General features: G+C 43.1%; 1 protein-coding gene and 1 non-coding gene across 3 annotated transcripts in view; one reads left to right on the top strand and one right to left on the bottom strand.

Moving 5' to 3' along the window:
- Positions 1–18396, top strand: part of WWC2 (WW and C2 domain containing 2) — a 152082-nt gene that overhangs the window by 73829 nt on the left and 59857 nt on the right. For both annotated transcript variants that reach the window (XR_011462904.1, XM_070364363.1), the window contains exons 2-4: positions 11001–11110; positions 16876–17079; positions 17778–17854. Coding sequence is in view for 1 of the 2 variants with exons in the window: in XM_070364363.1 (XP_070220464.1) it covers positions 11001–11110; positions 16876–17079; positions 17778–17854 (391 nt within the window). In the remaining variant the exon portion in view is untranslated. The remainder of the gene's footprint in view (positions 1–11000; positions 11111–16875; positions 17080–17777; positions 17855–18396) is intronic.
- TRNAW-CCA (transfer RNA tryptophan (anticodon CCA)) lies at positions 4204–4276 on the bottom strand. The gene has a single exon. It is a non-coding gene; the product is annotated as a tRNA-Trp (tRNA).

The following is an 18396-nucleotide window of genomic DNA, read 5'->3' as shown; positions in this document are numbered from 1 at the left end:
TGGTTAAATGAACCTTCGCTTATTTTGTGGTTGTTTTATTCACTAAGTCGTGTCCAACTCTTTGAGACCCCACAGACTGTAGCCCACCAGGCTCCTCTGTCCATAGGATTTTCCAGGCAAGAAGACTAGAGTGGGTTGCCATTTCCTTCTCCAGGGGATCTTTCCAGACCAGGATCGAGCCTATGTCTCCTGCATTGGTAGGCGGTTCTTTACCGCTGAGCCACCTGGGAAGCCTAGCTCCTTAAGTTTTGATAAAAGTAGCTTAGGTTCATTTAGTCGACTTCTGTAAAAATGAGGTTGAATCTAACAAGGCTCTGTCCACACAGAGGGTGAGTGAGCCGTGTGTCATCTCTGTTGCTGTAATGGGTATGTTTTCCAGAGTGAATGTCAAGCTTCTTCCCATCCTGGTCCTTGAACAGCTGTTATCTGTGATGCAATCTGTAACGACTGTGTGTTGTTTAAACTCTAGGTAGGAGAACAAGACCTTGGTGGTGGGTTTTTGTTTGTTTGGACAGTAATCTCTTAAGCCCTCTTCCTCTTCTAAACATTCTTACCTTCTCTGCCAACATATCCACTTAAATTCTCAAACTGTTTTCCAAAACCAAATAATCCGACAAGCAAACATTTCTTGGCACTTAGCAGAGAAAAGAGGTACAGGTTAAAGTGTTTGCTGACCTCTGTTTTCTCCTGGTAAAATACTTTTAAAAAAACGAACTTGCTGAATTTTTAAAACACCTGAAATAAATTCTTTGCCCTCTTTGTAACTAAGAATCTGTTTTCTGTTTAGCTATTCATTTCTGATACATAATGTAATGATAGTCAACTAAAATAAATTATGAGACCAGGTATTTTGATTCAGGTTTTAAAGATGTGTTCCTCCTACCAACCTTCATATTATTCTTTTAGTTAATGCAATGTACTGTTACATCTGTGTAAACAGAACATTTTTTAAAATGACAGTTCTTCCATGGTGTCCTTGTTTTCATTTTTGTCTTCCTCTCTAACCTGCACCCACTCAGTCAGCCAACACAGATGCTATGCTGACTGCGTGCGAGGAAGGCATCGGGCTAGAGATGCAGAGAAGACTGAAGGGTCCCTGGCCTTGAGAAGCCCATAGGCTGATGGGAAAGACAGGAACCTAGTAAGATGCTTAAGGTGGCTCCTGAGTCTTTCTGGGGGTGGTCAGGTGGGATGGGGTTCGGGGAACACTGTGTAACAATTGCCCTCCTAGGTTACACGGGATCAACAGTGTAATGGTTTTTTAATACTGCCAAACTGTTTGTTAAAAGGATGTATCAAGTTACAGAATTACTAGCAATAAATGAAAGGCACTGATTTCCCACATCCTCCACCAGAACTGAATTTCATCCTTGGGACAAAGCAAAACAAAACAAAAACTTGATATCCTGAGAGTCTTAAAAATCAAGCCTCATTATTGTTTTATTTGGCATTTATTTTTATTATTAGTGAAGTTGAGTATTTTCCCATGTTTTTATTATTTTACTTACTCCAAATAATCACTTGGAGTCTTGGCATTCTTAAAACTTGTTACTAATTTTATGAAACAGTTTGTTGAGGTGAAATTCACAAAGCACAGAATCAGTCACTTTAAGGTGAACAGTTCAATGGCATATATGTGTTTGCAGTGGTGTCCAACCCCCACCTCTCTCTAGTTCCAAAACATTTCCATCACTCCACTACCCGTGGGCACTTGTCTGTTGCTCCTCTCTGTGGCTCCTGGCAGCCATTGATCTTCTTTACATTTGCATGCGTTTATCTATACCGGATATTTCATATACATAGAATTATAATATGTGACCTTTGTGTTGGGCTTCTTTCACTTACCATAATGTTTGGAGGTTCATCCACATTGTAGCATATTCAGTATTTCCAGATATTGACACTTCATTCCTTTTTATAGCTGAGTAGTATTCCATTGCCGGAGAAAGCAATGGCACCCCACTCCAGCACTCTTGCCTGGAAAATCCCATGGACGGAGGAGCCTGGTGGGCAGCAGTCCATGGGGTCGCTAAGAGTCGGACACAACTGATCGACTTCACTTTCACTTTTCACTTTCCTGCATTGGAGAAGGAAATGGCAACCCACTCCAGTGTTCTTGCCTGGAGAGTCCCAGGGACGGGGGAGCCTGGTGGGCTGCCGTCTATGGGGTCACACAGAGTCGGACATGACTGAAGCGACTTAGCAGTATTCCATTGCACATATATACCACACTTTGCTTATCCTTTCATCCACTGATGGACATCTGAGTTCTTTGCACCTGTTGGCTTTCAGTGGTGCTATGAACCTGCTGCTGCTGCTAAGTCGCTTCAGTCGTGTCCGACTCTGTGCGACCCCATAGATGGCAGCCCACCAGACTCCACCATCCCTGGGATTCTCCAGGCAAGAACACTGGAGTGGGTTGCCATTTCCTTCTCCAATGTATGAACCTGCAGGTACGTGTAATTGTCTGGGTACCTGTTTTCAGTTCTTTTGGTTATTCACCTCAGAATGGAATTGCAGGGTTATACAGTAATTCAGTGTTAACTCATTGAGGAACTACTGAACTGTTTTCTATAGAGGCTGTACCGTCTTAGCTTCCCATCAACAATGTCCCATTTCTCTACATCCTCATCAACACTTGGTATTTCTGCTTTTTAAATTATAGCCATCCTAGTGAGTACCTCACTGTGGTTTTGATTTCCATTTCCCTGATGACTAATAATGTTGAATACTTGTTACTGTGTATTTTATATATAAGTGAGAAGATGAGAGAAAGAGAAAACCGTGTTTCTGAAGAACTTATTTTAAAATTATTCAAGTGTTCTTTGAGGGAAAAAGTTTACTTAAAATTCAACCAAGTGGCCCAAATTTGAGAATTAGCAAGCTACTAATTTTGCTAAATATGTCATCGTTGTCATAATAGAGATTTCTGAAGCATAGGCTTTTGCTTCCAGTTTTTTTTCCCCCATGCTGCAAGTCTTGCAGGATCTTAGCTCCCTGACCAGGAATTGAACCCTTACCTTTGCCAGTGAACGTACAGAGTCTTAACCACTGGACTGTAAGGGAATGCCCTCCAGTTTCATTTTTAAGTTGAATTTGTTTTCATTTTCTGTGTCACCTGAGTGGATTGGAGCTGTATAATGTGCCTTTAAACAATGGTTCTCAGAAGTGTGGTACAGGGAACAACAGCTTGAGCATCATTGGGGAACTCGTTACAAACGCAGATCCTTCCTTTCCCCTCTGCTCACTTCTCGCCGCTTGAGGTTCCAGCCGCGCTCTTTGCACCCTGTGGCCACGTCTTACACAATTGGGGACATCAAGGGCTTCCTGCTCACAGCCAAGGGGAAGGACACCAAATCTGTCCAGGTCAAAGAAAATAAGGAAAATGTGAAGTTTAAAGTTCGATACAGCAGATACCTTTACTCTTTGGTCATCACAAAGAGCAGGCAGAGAAGCTGAAGCAGTCCCTGCCCCCAGATTTGGCAGTGAAGGAGCTGAAGTGAATCCTGAGCACTTTGAACTGTATGAAAATTTTAAAAATTCTCAAAAAAAAAAAAAAAAAAAACTTGCAAATCCTAGTATCAGTAGACCAGGCCCTACCCCTGATCTGCTGAGTTCCAGACCCTGAGGTGGCCCCAGCAATCTGTTTTAGTCATCTTTTCGGATGAGTGGAATATGCTCTTAGGTTTGAGAACCTCTGCTCTAACTCAAAATTTCAGGCCAGTCCCAGTATTAAAGAGCCCCTGAGGGAGAGGGAATTCACAATTTTGGCTTTGTTAGCATCTCTTCTTTTTAACTTTAATAGGCAGGCAATACAAACAGTTAAACTGAATCGTATTATAGTCCCCTGCCAATTCTTAAGCATCATATAGTTTTACCTAGAAATTGCTATCCAGTCTGCTTTTGATCTTTGATCGAATCTCTAAAGAATTTAAGAGCTGCGTGTCCTTGGAGTGTATCTTCCATTCATCTGCAGTCGGGCTTTTTTTTTCACTTCTTTGGAGCCCCTCCTGCCAAGGTTTCTGGTGTGAAGGGCCCCCTGGGCACTCACAGCCGCTACTGCTGGAGCCAGGTGTGCTAAGGCGGAGGCAGCGATGCACCCCTCCTCAGCGGGCTCGTCTTAAAGCCCAGGGCCCCTTACAACTCCTCCTGCCAGAATTTCTTTTTTGCGGGGTCCACACTGCAAGTCACATGGAATCTTAGTTCCCTGACCAGGATTTGAACCTGGGCCCTCTGCATTGGAAGCATGGAGTCTTAACCACTGGCCCACCAGGGAAGTAGCCCTCCAGAACATTTTTAAGGAATTCCTTTCTTGCAGTTTATTCCAGAAATTGGTGGCCCGTCAGTCCAAGTAACGTATCAATAGTTAAATCTGTGCCCGGAATTGGCAGTACCAATGGCTGTATCCTGCACAAGAGACTTAATGGCTGGAAACCACAAACTTGGACTAGAGGGGCATGTGTGGCACAGTCACAGGCTCCTTTGATTTTTGTTTTGTTTTTCCTGCACAGGGTATTCAAGTGGAGATAATACTTGCCTCTACTTGGCAGGATTTTATGGGGATTTAACTCATACATAGATATTTAAAGTGTGTGTAGTACATGGAAGCACTCAGAAAATGTTTATTAGTAGGATAATTTACTCTATGTAAAAATTGCCCTTTTTTTTTTTAACATAGAATATTGGAAGTATTGACATTTTTGTAGGTACTGTGTTTGTGTCCCCAAAGCAGCAGCACTTTGGGGGCACACAAGCCGTGTGTACTTTCGAAGGTGAATTATTCACAAATGTTGCCTTTCAGGCAAATGTTGCCTCTCCTTCCTATTTCTGAAGGAATGAGAGGATCCCATTCGGTGGTGTAAGGGAGATGCTAATCGGGCCTCCTGCCATCTTCCGGATTTGAAATCTCTACGCCAGAGTTAGAGTGAAGTTAGGAAGTAAATGTCCAGTGGTTAAGACTTGCCTTCCAATGCAGGGGGCACAGGATCAATCTGGTCTGGAAAATAAGGCCCCAGATTGCCTGGGGTGTGACCAAAAAAATTTAAAAAAAAAAAAAAAAAAGCCAGAACACCTGAGGGAAGGCTTTTTGAAGGGTAAGAGGGGACTGTTCTTATCATTTGCCTTTCTCAGTCACGTCCAACTCTTTGTGACCCCATGGACACACCAGGCTTCCCTGTCCTTCACTATCTTCCGGAGTTTTGCTCAAACTCATGTCTGTTGAGTCAGTGATGCCATCACTTGTGTCCTGTTTACTTGTCGGCTGAGGGAGAAGAAATTAACTGTGTGAGATAGTTATCAAGTTAACACTAGATGATTACTGACGGAGTGCGGTTGCAGTGCAGAGAGAAGCAGAGGGGATTATGGACGGAGACTGGCGGGCTTTTCAGTGGAGGGGAGAGAGGTGAGCTGGTGAGGGGATGGGGCATCCCAGGCTGTAGGCAAGCAGACTCGGAAACAAGACTGCTGTGTTTAAATATCTGAAAGCCCGTCACACGGAGCCACGAATAAAATCGGCCACGGTGGGTCTCAGCTGTAGGAAGACCAGAGTCTAGCAGAGGAGACCGGAATGGGAGCCAGTGGATCAGAGAGGACGTGGACTCAGGCTGAAGAAGTGAGCCTGGCTAGATGCCCCTGTGATGCCCCTTACAGCTGGTAACCTTGGATGAGCCCTTCAAGCCCTGGGGCAGCCGTGCCCGCCCCAGATCCGTGGTCCTGCCTGTCTGCCAGCCCTCTCCTATCCAGCAGGGCCCGCTGACAAGAATTTCAGCTAATTTTCCCAAAGATGCAGAACTAACTGCGTTACCCTCCTCCGAAGAGGTTTGTACTCTTAAAAGTCAGTTTCTTCTCGCTGCCTCTGTTCACTCAGCCCTGTGTCTCCGCCCTCCCTTTCCTTCCTTGGTGTTGCTAATTTCCCCGCTAAGAAGAGTGATGGAAACAAAAGTTGCTTTCTGGGGACTGATGAGCATCATTGTAAATTAAAATTCTTTCAAGAGTAGAGAGAGTTCTGTCATTTTTACCTTCCCTGTAAAATTCACATTGTGAACCTCATCTTTAGACCCCGCCCCTGTTCTCAGAGCAATTCAAGCAGGTTTGTGTGGAGCAATTCAAGCAGGTTTGTGTGGACCGATTCTGTATCGATCGCAGTTGACTCCACCTTGAGTTAAATGTCGGCAGCAACAGAGGCTGTGAAGTAAAAATAACTCCAGACCTTTAACATTCATGCTCAACTGTACACTGGGGAGACTGGAACCGTGGCAAGAGTTTTATTAACCTGAAAATGGTTCTCTCTGTCAAGTGCCGTTTCATCTAACGTTAGCACAAACTCGGTTGCAGTTAGCACCAGGTGAGTGTGTCTGGCTGTGCACTTGCACACACAACAATACTCACCACCATATAAGCGGGAGGAGTACATTCATCTGTGTGTGACGTCTCTGTCATAGGACCCTGACTCCGTGGCCCGACAATAAACACTCAATGATGGGTTGTATGAAAGAATGATATAATGCCCACAAGGAGAGGAAATACCATGCAGAGTTCAAGTTTTGTATGTAAACTGTGGCAAAGTGCTGCAGTAAATTGCCATTTTCTTCACATTAGTCACGGTGCAAAGGAAGACTGTTTTTTAAGCAAAGAGTAATCTCTGGAATTTAGCATAAAGACGCTTGGTAATTTCAGGCTTTCTGCCTGCTGTTGCTCCTTTGTGGGAGAAGCAACAAACTCCATCCATTTTTTACTTCCTCGACATCAAAGGAAGATTGACTCTTTCAGAGATTCCTTGTGCAAAACAAGAGGAAGAAATTTAGAAACATTTCTTCTGAGTCCTGTTGTTTCTAATTTTGGAATACGTCTGTTATTTCTTTTTGTTTCTGGTTGCTTCTTAGTGTATCATAGTAATGTGTTTTCTTTATCAGGATAGCAGCATATCTGAGTGCTTTTGTTTGTTTGGTACCTGAGAATGTTACTCTATTTCTGTTTCATAATTTGCAAAAGAATCAGAAGTTTGAAATCTATTAATGTGTATTTAATGGTTTTACTCTTATCGATAGCGTGTATCTATTTTTCTAAATACAGAAAATACAGTATTAAATTGATTTTTGCAGCATCACTGCAAGGAACCGTTTAAAGTTCCAGGAAGGGAAATGTCTGAATTTTTAAGTGAGTTCACAATTACATCTATACATATAGAAGTAATGCCAGTGTCAGGACAGTGACAGTTAATAAAGTGCTTATTATCTGCTTTGAGCAATAATAGGAAAAGCTGGATTATTTCCAAGTGTAATCAAGTTACTATAACTTGTAATCATAGTGCATGTTCTGAAACTTTCGTGACTTCTGGTTGTCGAAGTAGTAGGTATATTCACATCATACTTAGGCTTGAACATGTTGCTTTGGTGCCTGGATAAAACTTGCATAATGTCTCTCTTTTGTCATTCAAACATACCATTTCCATGTCTCCTTATCCTTTATTTCTTTGGGATGCCTGTGCCTTTTAGACAGCCAGGATAGAGGAGGTTAGGGAGAGAGGATCCTCCAGCAGAAGGATGTGATGGAAGCTCAGTCTCAGCAACAGAGTATGAAGACTGGGCCATGTCCCATGACGTGGGGAGATTTTGATACACATAGAATCTAGTCCCTTTTTTCAAAAGAAAACCCAATTTTCCTGCACATTTTTCATGATATAAGGTGGGATCTGAGCACAATTCTAAGAGCCAGATTTTGGACTCAGATTAGGTTCAAATTGACTCCAGGTTTGCAGAGCGCATGTGGCAGGTTGCCATGTTTAGAGGCCTTGCTTAACACGGCTGAGATTCATTCCGTTCGTCTACTACGTGTGGAAGCTTTCCACTTGTCAGGCATCACACCAATCGGTTCGCGTTTAAACTTCATGATCTCCCTCCCACTCCGTCCCTACCTTTTTAAAAAAATAATAGATTGGAAAACAGAGGCTTTTAAGGTTGATAACCTGCCCGGCGTTGTAAGACGGCAGAATAAGGACTTGAATCCAGGTCCCTTTGATGCCAAACTTCAAGTTCTTAACTTCTGAGGCAGATTCTTTCAAATTACTTGGAACACTTGATTAAACAAACACTGCTGGGCCCTAGACTTTCTGATCCTATAGGCATAATATATAGTGTACTCCAGGGCCCAAGGATTTGATTCTAACCAGTTCTGAGATGTAGAAGCTGCTGGTCGTGTGGACTGGACTCTGAGAAACACTGCTGTACACTGTGCTGCCTGACTCCGTTCCCTGACAGTGAGAGAATTCATGTGTCCTGCTTGGGTTCATAGTTGCCAATGTCTATTGACTGCCTAACCATGTCCTAGACACTCTTGAGTTAATCCCTTCTCATCCTTTCATTCATCGTAGCCAGTAGTCACATTGCAAGAAGATAGGGGTTGTGACTGCCACTTAAAATGAAGAGAAAGAAACTGAGGTAGGGAAGGCTGTCCAGTAAGATAGCCCCACCTTATAGGTTTTTTTTTTTTTAATGTAATTCAACCATTTCTGTAAATTAAAAAAAAAAAAATGTGAGGGTAATGATAAACAAGATGTGACGTTGCTCAGTCCTGTGCGACTCTTCGCAATCCCGTGGACTGTAGTCCTACCAGGCTCCTCCGTCCGTGAAATTTTCCAGGTAATGATACACAAGATGATCATAAAAGGATCCTAGTGAGCCGCAGGTCCTGGAGATAAATGGAAAAGGCATCGTGACAGTTCTTAGCAGCCCTTGCCACCCAAGTAGATACAGTGTCCACAGTAGTCCTCAAAACAACTGAAGAAAAGCCTCCTGTGTTGAAATGGGGTTTTAAAAGACGCTTTCCTCAAGTCACTTTCATACACTGCAAATGCCCTGTGATGTGGCTGTGTTGAACCTTGATGTTTACAACAGTGGCCAGACCAGTCACCTGCTTTCCCTTGATGTTAACAGCAAGCTTGGGCCTGTGATGTTGGCCTCGCTGCTCATCAATGTACTGGCCGTATCTAGAAGCGCTCTAGAAAAAACTTGGGGAATAAACAGCTCTCTGCTCAAAATCATTTTCTTAAAATGATTGCTTTCAGTTCAGTTCAGTCACTCAGTCATGTCTGACTCTTTGCAACCCCGTGGATTGCAGCACTCCAGGCTTCCCTGTCCATCACCAACTCCCAGAGCTTGCTCAAACTCACATCCATCGAGTTGGTAATGCCATCCAACCATCTTATCCTCTGTTGTCCCCTTCTCCTCCTGCCTTTCAATCTTTCCCAGCACCAGGGTCTTTGCCAGTGAGTCAGTTCTTCTCATCAGGTGGCCAAAGTATTGGAGTTTCAGCTTCAGCATCAGTCCTTCCAATGAATATTCAGGACTAATCTCCTTCAGGATGGACTGGTTGGATCTCCTTGCAGTCCAAAGGACTCTCAAGAGTCTTCCCAATGCCACAGTTCAAAAGCATCAATTCTTCGGTGCTCAGCTTTCTTTATAGTCCAACTCTCACATCCATACATGACTACTGGAAAATGAAAACATGGAAAATGATTGGTTTAGTTCGGAGACTAAAGAGGAAGAAAGCTAAGTCAGGAATTAGAAATCATTCCCTTGATGGAAATGAAGTGACTTGGCCCCGAGGTCGGTCCTGGGAGGGCATTCTTCATGACTCTTCTCTGGGCTGGACTGCTTAGGAAGGCCGGGACCCTGTAGCCACATCCAGAAGTTGATTTCACGCCCAGGGAAGGTTGAGAGAAAAAGAGACGCTTCTTTCTTTTGATCCTTGGTGTACTACATCCTTGGAGGAGGCTGTTGCAGGCCATACCTGGGAAGAAAGGATTTCCTTCCTTTTCATGTTTTCCTCCCAGAGTTCTGAAACACGACATAGCTCGTTACTCTGATGAATGATGCAGTTCTAGAAATGACCTGTATTTCAGTTGTGCTGTGAAATCACCAATACGCACCAGCATGGATCACAGAGTCCAGGTGACTTCATATTTGGAACTGCGCTCATGGGGCCTGAGCGTTAAATTAGCAGATATGTCACCTGAAGTTGGCCACCCTACAGCAGGGTGGTCACTAGTCTTTGGCGCTGGCCTGCCTGCAGCTGCTCTAACAACCAAGGAAAATCTGAGAAGCAAAAATGAGGAAGTGAGAGAGAAAATCAACCCATGATAAAGTCCAAAATCTGTACTCTGCTTAGATAACTAGTTTCCCCATTACTTTTAAGGCTTAAAGAAAAAGTATAAGGCATTTCAAAAAGTGAGGTCATGTCAATATATAAATATTAATACTTTGTGTGTTTGGTTCCATTAAACATTTTCTTGAGGGACTATTAAGTCCAAGTGTAAAAATAGGATCTATTTGTCCCTCCTCTCAAGGAGAGCTCTTCATGGACCTTGCAGTCGAGTTATTTAGAAGAGCAGCCAAATCTGTAGTTGGTGTAACCAGGTGTATATCTTGTCTTGAGCATGTGTGCATGCTCCAACTCTTTGCAACCCCATGGACTGTAGCCCGCCAGGCTCCTCTGTCCATGGGATTCTCCAGGCGGGAATATTGGAGTGGGTTGCCATGCCTTCCTCCAGAGGATCTTCCCAACCCAGGGATCAAACCCACTCCTCCTGCGGCTCCTGCATTGACAGGCAGATTCTTTATGCTGAGCCACCTGGCAAGCCCTTTTCTGTTCAATGGGAAGCCTATTTAGCTTCAGAGCTCACTCTGTATCCCAGCCGTCTTAACCCTTAGCTTGGAGTTCTTCCTGATGACCTTATTCATTTATTGTACAGATTTATCTCCCAGTCTTAATCTGTAAACTTTCAAAAGGTATCATGACTTGCTACTTTTTTGGATATAAATCTCTGCATTTTAGCCCTGTGTTGTTGTTGTTTTTTTCTTTAATGATTTCAAACACAGTAGCAGAAACAGTAAAGAACAAAACGGAAATGCAGCCTGGACGCTTAGCACGCGGGTGGTGCTGGACTTCGACATGTGCGGTTGGATGGAAAGAGTCACCCGTGCCTTTGTTCTGGTCTGTTCCAGGTTGACCAAGCCCCTGTCGTTCGCTGACTGTGTTGGCGATGAGCTGCCATGGGGATGGGAAGCCGGGTTCGACCCTCAGATTGGTGTCTACTACATCGATCACATAAACAGTGAGTTTTTCCTTTACAGTACAAACAAGCATGTCAGACAAGTAATCCCCCCAAATCTAGAGTCATACAGGAGAGCAAACACTCTGCAGAATGAATTTCTCTATTTCAAATCCTCACTTTAACAGAAATGTCCATTTTGGAAGTTTTGTTGGGCTTATGGGGGCAGAGAGGGAGAGAGGAGTCTGTCTGTCTGTCTGTCTGTCTGGAAGGGCACCAGAGCCTCCCCTTGCAAGTCCCTCCCCCATTCCGAATGGCATGCCCTGTGCAGGTATGTCCATAGTACCGGCTACCCACTCATTGTACTGCCCGCACATTATTTGTTTGTAGGTTTTTCCTCACTAAATTGTGAGCTTCTTGTGGACGGTGACTGTGGCTTTACTTTTCCACCTTTGGGTGCTTCGTATGATGATAAATCCTTCCATGTTAGAACAATGAAGAGCTTTGTTGTGTAACGCACAGATTAAAAACCTGTTTTTAAAGAAATTAAAGTGCATTATGGTTCTAAATTATGCTTCAGAAAACACTGTTCTTAATATTTACAAACTTGATGATCAGAATATAAATTTTTAGGTCTCCCATTTTTCTTTGGTACGGTAATAGGATCTCAGTGGCCTGGCGGATTTACTGTGCCCCGAAGTGCCCCAGTTACCCACAGCAAGTAGTCTTCCCACTAAAAAGGCTCTGACCCATTATCTCATTAATCTTAAAGACATTCCTGTGAAGTAGTTTAGGGAGGAAATTGTATGTTCTTCTCTTAACAGCTGGTCTACACATATGTTATGTCTTGACATTGTTTGGTTTCAGCATTATTTTCTTTTTTTTTTTTCAGGAAAAAATTAGAGAGTGTTTGGCTGTTCAATACTATTTCTATGTCACACTATTAAATACCTAGAAGTAAAAGTTTTGACCTTGACAATGATAATTACTTTAGGCCCTAAGTGTCTGTGATAGAATTCACCTTTCAGTGGCTATGCGTGTGGAGTCAGAGTTCTGTATAGATACTGATGGGGGTGTTTGTAACTAACTATTCATTAGTTAGTTAGTTAAATTGCTCAGTCGTGTCCAACTCTTTGCAACCTGATGAACTGTAGCCTGCCAGGATCCTCAGTCCATGGGATTTTCCAGGCAAGAGTACTGGAGTGGGTTGCCATTTATAGAAGGTAATTATGAAGTACTGTCTGTAAGGTTTTGATATTATCACTGCAATCAGAAGTAAATCACTTTTTGATAGAGTCAAAGTTGTACCTTAACTCTTTTGTCTTTTAGTAATTAAGGTCTATTTACATATAAAAATGCACAAATTTTAAGCATGTTATCTCAGTGAATTTTGGCAAATATATACTCCTTTGCAGCTGCTTCTCAATCAAGATACAGAATGATTTTTCCCTCTGTGTTTTCAGACTTGCTCCCTTGGCCTTCTCAGACCCTTGATACTTTGTGCCATTCTCTTTAAAAAAATATTTTAAAACTTTAAAAATATTTTTCATAGAAGCAATACATGTGCTGAGGAGAAAAGTATAAATTATAGGTTAAAAAAAAGGAAGAAAACTCAGAAATAACCAGGTATTCTAAACCTTTCAGTGTGTCTGTCCAGGCCTTTTCATGTTCACACACACACACACAGTTTTCAATATATTTTTTACATCAAGTGGAACTATATCACATACAGTTTTATAAACTGCTTTTTTAAAACATAATATATAATCTTTCATCCAAAAAATTTTCTGCACATCATATCAACTCTTTTGATAAGAGAACCTCACATTTCTCTCAGATGATCTTCCTAAAATATAACTAAGATCCTTTCATGCCCCTATTAGAACCTTTCTGCCACACACTGTTGCTTACAGAATGAGTTTTGTATTTCTCAACATGACATTCAAGAAACCACAGCTCGTCCCTCTTGAGGTCTTGGGGAAGAAGTGAGAGAGCAGAGCCTTAGATTCTATTCCCACCATCGCCAGTAGATCAAAGGAGACCAATTAAAGCACCCGTCCATTCTGAGCGGTGTGCCTGCAGCTCCTGAGAAGGTGCTTTAAGCTGATGCCCAAAGGATGAGTGAGTTAACCAGGGCTGGGCAATAAGGGGATGGGGTACAGTTTGGGGGCTGCAAGGAGAAACTGCCTGCAGAAGGAAGCCCCATAACTAAAGCCAGAGGTCTGAAGAGGCCACAGGAAGCAGGACTTAATGAAAGAAAGAACATCAGTGATCTGAGGCTGGTGTAAACGAGGCTGGGAGAACAGCTGGAGTGCCAGACAGGGGTTGGTGCTCGAAGGGCCTCTTGTCTCAGACCTTTCAAAGCCCTGCTTAATCACTGCCGATTCCACGGAACCTGACTTTTTCAGCTGGAAAAAGTCCCCTGTCTCTAGGCTCCATGGCACTCAACCTTGCTCTTCTCAGGGCTCTCACCATTTTCTACTGTATAAAATGCTTGTTGTCATTGTTGTAGCTTTAATTCCTGTGTCACGACCTGTCCTGAGCTTTGTAATCTCCTTGGCAGGAGGGATCACGCCCGAGCATCTCGTTTTCTGTAGTCATGCAGTAGATGTTCAACTGTCTATAGAAATAACACACCATAGCAGGTAAACATAGCAGAGAGTTTCTAAAATGGAAGATGAGGAGAGTCGCTCATATTCATTTTATTCATTCTTCCTGAGCACAGCAGAGAGAATAGAAATGTGCTTAAGAGACAGAAGTAATATTCCTTTGAAGAGTCTAATGTTATCTTCCCTGATAAGTTCTTCTAGCTCACAGTGTGTTCGCTATCTATAAATTTCCCCATCTGTAAAACTGATGAAATGTGAATTCCCTTGAGGTGCGTGATGTCTTAACAGTATGTGATATATTACTTCTCTTATATAGTAGACAACATGCAAATTATATTGCATTATAATACAGTGATCTCCTAAGGCCACCAGGTCTTAATAAAAAAAAAAAAAAAACCCACGTTTGTGTAATATACTTTTTTTGAGTATTTACATTTAATAAATATTCTTCACTGATCTATTCAGCAAACATAAGTGATGGAGATAAAGCCCAGTCCTACTTGATGAAGCCTTCTTCAAAGTGCCTCTGGGAACCCACGTTTGCAGTTCCTATTTGAATGGGACAGTATATCAGAAATGTCAGTGGTGCCTGCCGAAGCTAATAGCATCCGCTATTTAAACCGGTCGACTGGAGTATTTCAGCTAATCTATCCAAAACAAATGCTGCCAGTTTATCATGATGATGATTACCATTGTACTTTGCTCACTTACGTGTCCATCAGTGTTACTTTCAGTGTTTTGTGGAAATTTAGCTGTTGACAAGCATTTTATTGAAAAGTATGCCCGTTCGCCAATATATAGGGAAATACGATTAGGTGAAACCTCGAAAGATACTGAGAGAGAACTGGGAATACATATCTTGCTATAGCTTTTATAACTTACAAGCATTTCAGGTTTTTCATTTACACTTTCAATTTGTGTCATCTCTTTATTTGGTTAGTTTCCTAGTTATTTACCTCACTGCAACAAGTTACCCCAAAACTTATGACTTAAAGTCCATTTATTATCGCATTGTTTCTGTGGCTGATGAATCCAGGCAAGGCTGGGTGGATTCGGTCCTCTGGCTCCAGGGCTCTCACCAGCTGACCTCAAGGTGTGAGCCGGGCTGCATGACCGGAAGAACTAAGCTTACATGTGTGGCTGTCAGAACAATTCAGTTTCTTGTCAGCTGCCAGCCAGTGGCCCCCTCCTCATTCCTTGCATGTGTGTGTTTGTGCGTGTGTTTGTGTGTGTGTGCACACATGCGCTCAGTCATGCAGTTGTGTCCAACTCTTGGCCACCCATGGACTGTAGCCTGCCAAGCTCCTCTGTCCATGGAATTTTTCCAGGCAAGAACACTGGAGTGGGTTGCCATTTCCTTCTCCAGAGCATTTTCCGACCCAGGGATGGAACCCACATCTCTTGTATCTCCTGCTGTGGCAGGCGGGTTCTCTACCACTAGCACCACTTGGAAAGCCTGCTATGTCCATAGTGTGAAAGTGGAAGTGTTAGTCGCTCAGTCATGTTCAACTCTTTGCAACCCCATGGACTCTAGCCCTCCAAGCTCCTCTGTCCATGGGATTCTCCAGGCAAGAATACTGGAGTGAGTTGCCATTCCTTTCTCCAGGGGATCTTTGCAACCCAGGGATCAAACCCGGGTCTCCTGCATTATGTAGGGAGATTCTTTACCATCTGAGCCACCAGAAAAGCCCGCTATGTCCATAGGATGGCTTTTAATTTGGAAGTTGGCTTCATTAGATTGAAAAAGCCAGGAAGAGCCAGGCAGAGAGAGCAAGATGGTGGTTGCAGCACCTGTAACCCAGTCTCCAGAGTCACCCCGTCTTCATCCATGCCTCCGTTTGAGGCAAATCACTAGGTCTAAGTGGCATTCAGAAGCTTGGATAAGACGTAAGGATAATCCTGGGTCATCCAGAGTGAAGACCATGCATTTCTGTGTGTTAGAGGATGAATTCTCTCTACTTTGAGTTAGTTTGCATTCATATTTTTCAAAATACTGGAATTGAATGTAAATATTGCACGTTTAGGTGGCCAGAGACCTTTAGTTATAAGGAATATTTGAAATGGAGATGTTTGGGCTCTTACTGGCTGACCTGTCTACAACCTGGGCTTTTATTGTGGTTTCCTCTGGGAGGGGTGCAGGAGGCAGGTTTCAGCAAGTTTCAGATGGGATATTTCGAATAATTTCATAATTCCACGCAGGATGCAGTGCGTGAGCTGTCGCAGAGCACAGGCTCTCAGCTGCAGCCGCTCACGGGAATCACTGGAGGAGCTTATAAACCTGCCATTGCCTGGGTTCCACCCGCAGAAACTCCGATTGGTCCAGGATTTCTTTTAGAGCCCTCCAGGTGATGCCCGTGTGCAGAAGTGCAGGACCAAGAACAGTACCTTGGGCTGTTCTCCTGAAGCTGGGCACTGGGGTTTGGTCTTTTTGCTTGTTTTAAAATTTCTGATCCACTGTGGACTGACTGGTATTTTTATAAAAGAACAATCACCATGAATTAGAAAAGTTTAAAAAAATTAAAAATGCAAGCCCCAGTATTATTAGAGTCAACAGATACACAGTAACTATGAAATTGCTGTAAGATTTCAAAATGTTTACTCCTGATGCCTGTACTTATCGTCACAGACACATAACAGAACTCATGGACCGGTGCGGGTCTGCATCCCAGACCTTGAGGGATGTAGATGTAAAGGGCAGCCTGGCAAGAGTCCTGTATTAAGTGCACAGAAGCGTAGGGAGTATATTGGCTTCAGATTACACAGGGCCATAAGTAGTGTGGCTTCTATTCTGAAGGTGTTGAGGAGCCAGAGGGTTCTGGGAAATCATAACCCAATCATAACCATGTTGCTGTGCTTACTTTGACATCGTATATAATATATTTGCAGCGAGAATAAATTGATGACAAAGACAGAAAGAGGTCAGAGTGGGGATGGACTGGGTAAAATAAAGCAAAAACTTCCACGTTTCTGGAGACGTCACTTCATAATACTAACTACTTGAAGGAGATAAAAATTAAAGACAGCTACTCTCTTTTTTTTTTGGCTGTGCCTCTCAGTTGCAGCATGTGGGATCTAGTTTCCTGACCAGGGACTTAACCCAGGTCCTCTGTATTGAGTGCGCAAAGTCTTAGCCACTGCTTAGAGCACAGAGACCACCAGGGAAGTCCCAGCTACCTCTTTTTTAAATTCTGAAAAATAACCCACCTGATTTATTTTCAGAAACCACACAGATCGAAGATCCGCGGAAACAATGGCGGCGGGAGCAGGAAAAGATGCTCAAGGACTACCTGTCAGTGGCACAGGACGCCCTGCAGACGCAGCAGGAGCTGTACCACGTGAAGGAGCAGAGGCTGGCCCTGGCCCTGGACGAATACGTCCGCTTGAATGACGCCTACAAGGAGAAGTCCAGCTCTCGCACCAGCTGTAAGTACAGCGTGGCTGTTCAGACCTGAGAAGTGGGCGTCGACCTGCAGGTGACGGGAGGCCACTGGGCGTCTGTGGGACGGCGCTCTGGGTCCTGTCCCTTCTTGGGCAGGAGGAGCCCCTCAGCCCCATTTCAGATAAAGGTCTCGCTGAGGGATTAACGTTTACCTTTTCAGATCAGGGCAAATAATCTGGCCCTTGTGCTGCTCTTGTACGTTGTTTTTAGTGGGACTAAACTGAAACCGGAGCAGTTAGCACAGACGAAGTTTCTGTTGACCACCTGAGTTGACCGATCTCTCTCTCATCTCAGAGACTGGCCTTTTTTAAAGCAGCAGCTGTGAAGGGCTCAGACGTCCCACTTAAGTGACAAGTTTCTGGGTAACACAAAGCACAGTTAAGCTGTATCTGCAATAAGCTCCTCTAAGATTTTATCCATAGATATAAAATCCACAGGAAACTGAGGCACTGGGGTCTTGATAACGTTCCTTTTTATTGAAAAAAAATGATGAAGGTTTGAAGATGACTTTTTATATCTAGGTGTCTGATGAATGACAATAAAGGAGTTATAAAGTTAAGTAAGTATCCCAGAAGCATGTAAATCTTGTTGTTTTTAGCGTTTGTAATTTCTAAGTTGACAGCTAGTTATGCAACTTGTACAAGTCACTTTTTTTTTTCCCCCTCTCTTCTCCCTTTGAAAGTATTCTCAGGCTCTTCATCCAGTACTAAATATGACCCTGAGATCTTAAAAGCTGAGATCTCCACTACACGATTAAGGGTAAGATTTTTTTTTTTTCACTGTGGTTTTATTAATATGCTGAACATATGCATAGAATCTGGAAGGGGCCTCTGTGGTCAACTGCCATCTCAATTCAGTAAAGGAACCGTTCCACTTATCCTCAATGGATGGTCTTTCTGCTTTTGTTAAAACATGTTTGTGAGATTGTTCTTATTAATGTGACAGACTGTGTTCCATTTCTGGGCAGTTTTATTGTTTGCGGTTAGTATATAGAATCAAAATCTGAGTCTAAAAAACTTCAATTTTTCCTTATTGTGCTGAAAGTACACATCCAAAATGGAGCTTAGTTCCTTTTTCATCAAACGGCCCAATCTATCAAGATGCTCACAGTTCACATTACCAAATCACTTCTTTTTCTAGGTCAAACTTTACTGGTGCCTCACACTTCCTTATGGGTTGTTTGCTGATCTTTACCCTAAATCTTTCTGACCACACGGCTGTTAAGGTCGCAGCTTGTTTATCCTTGATTTTTGGAGTCTTAAAGATTGCTCTCCAAGTAAATAAACTGTGCAACCCTTGCA

This window comes from Bos mutus, chromosome 27 (assembly GCF_027580195.1).
Source record: "Bos mutus isolate GX-2022 chromosome 27, NWIPB_WYAK_1.1, whole genome shotgun sequence".
Lineage (NCBI taxonomy): Eukaryota > Metazoa > Chordata > Mammalia > Artiodactyla > Bovidae > Bos > Bos mutus.
Note: the sequence above shows the minus strand (reverse complement) of the source record. Positions and strands in the feature narration are given on the sequence as shown.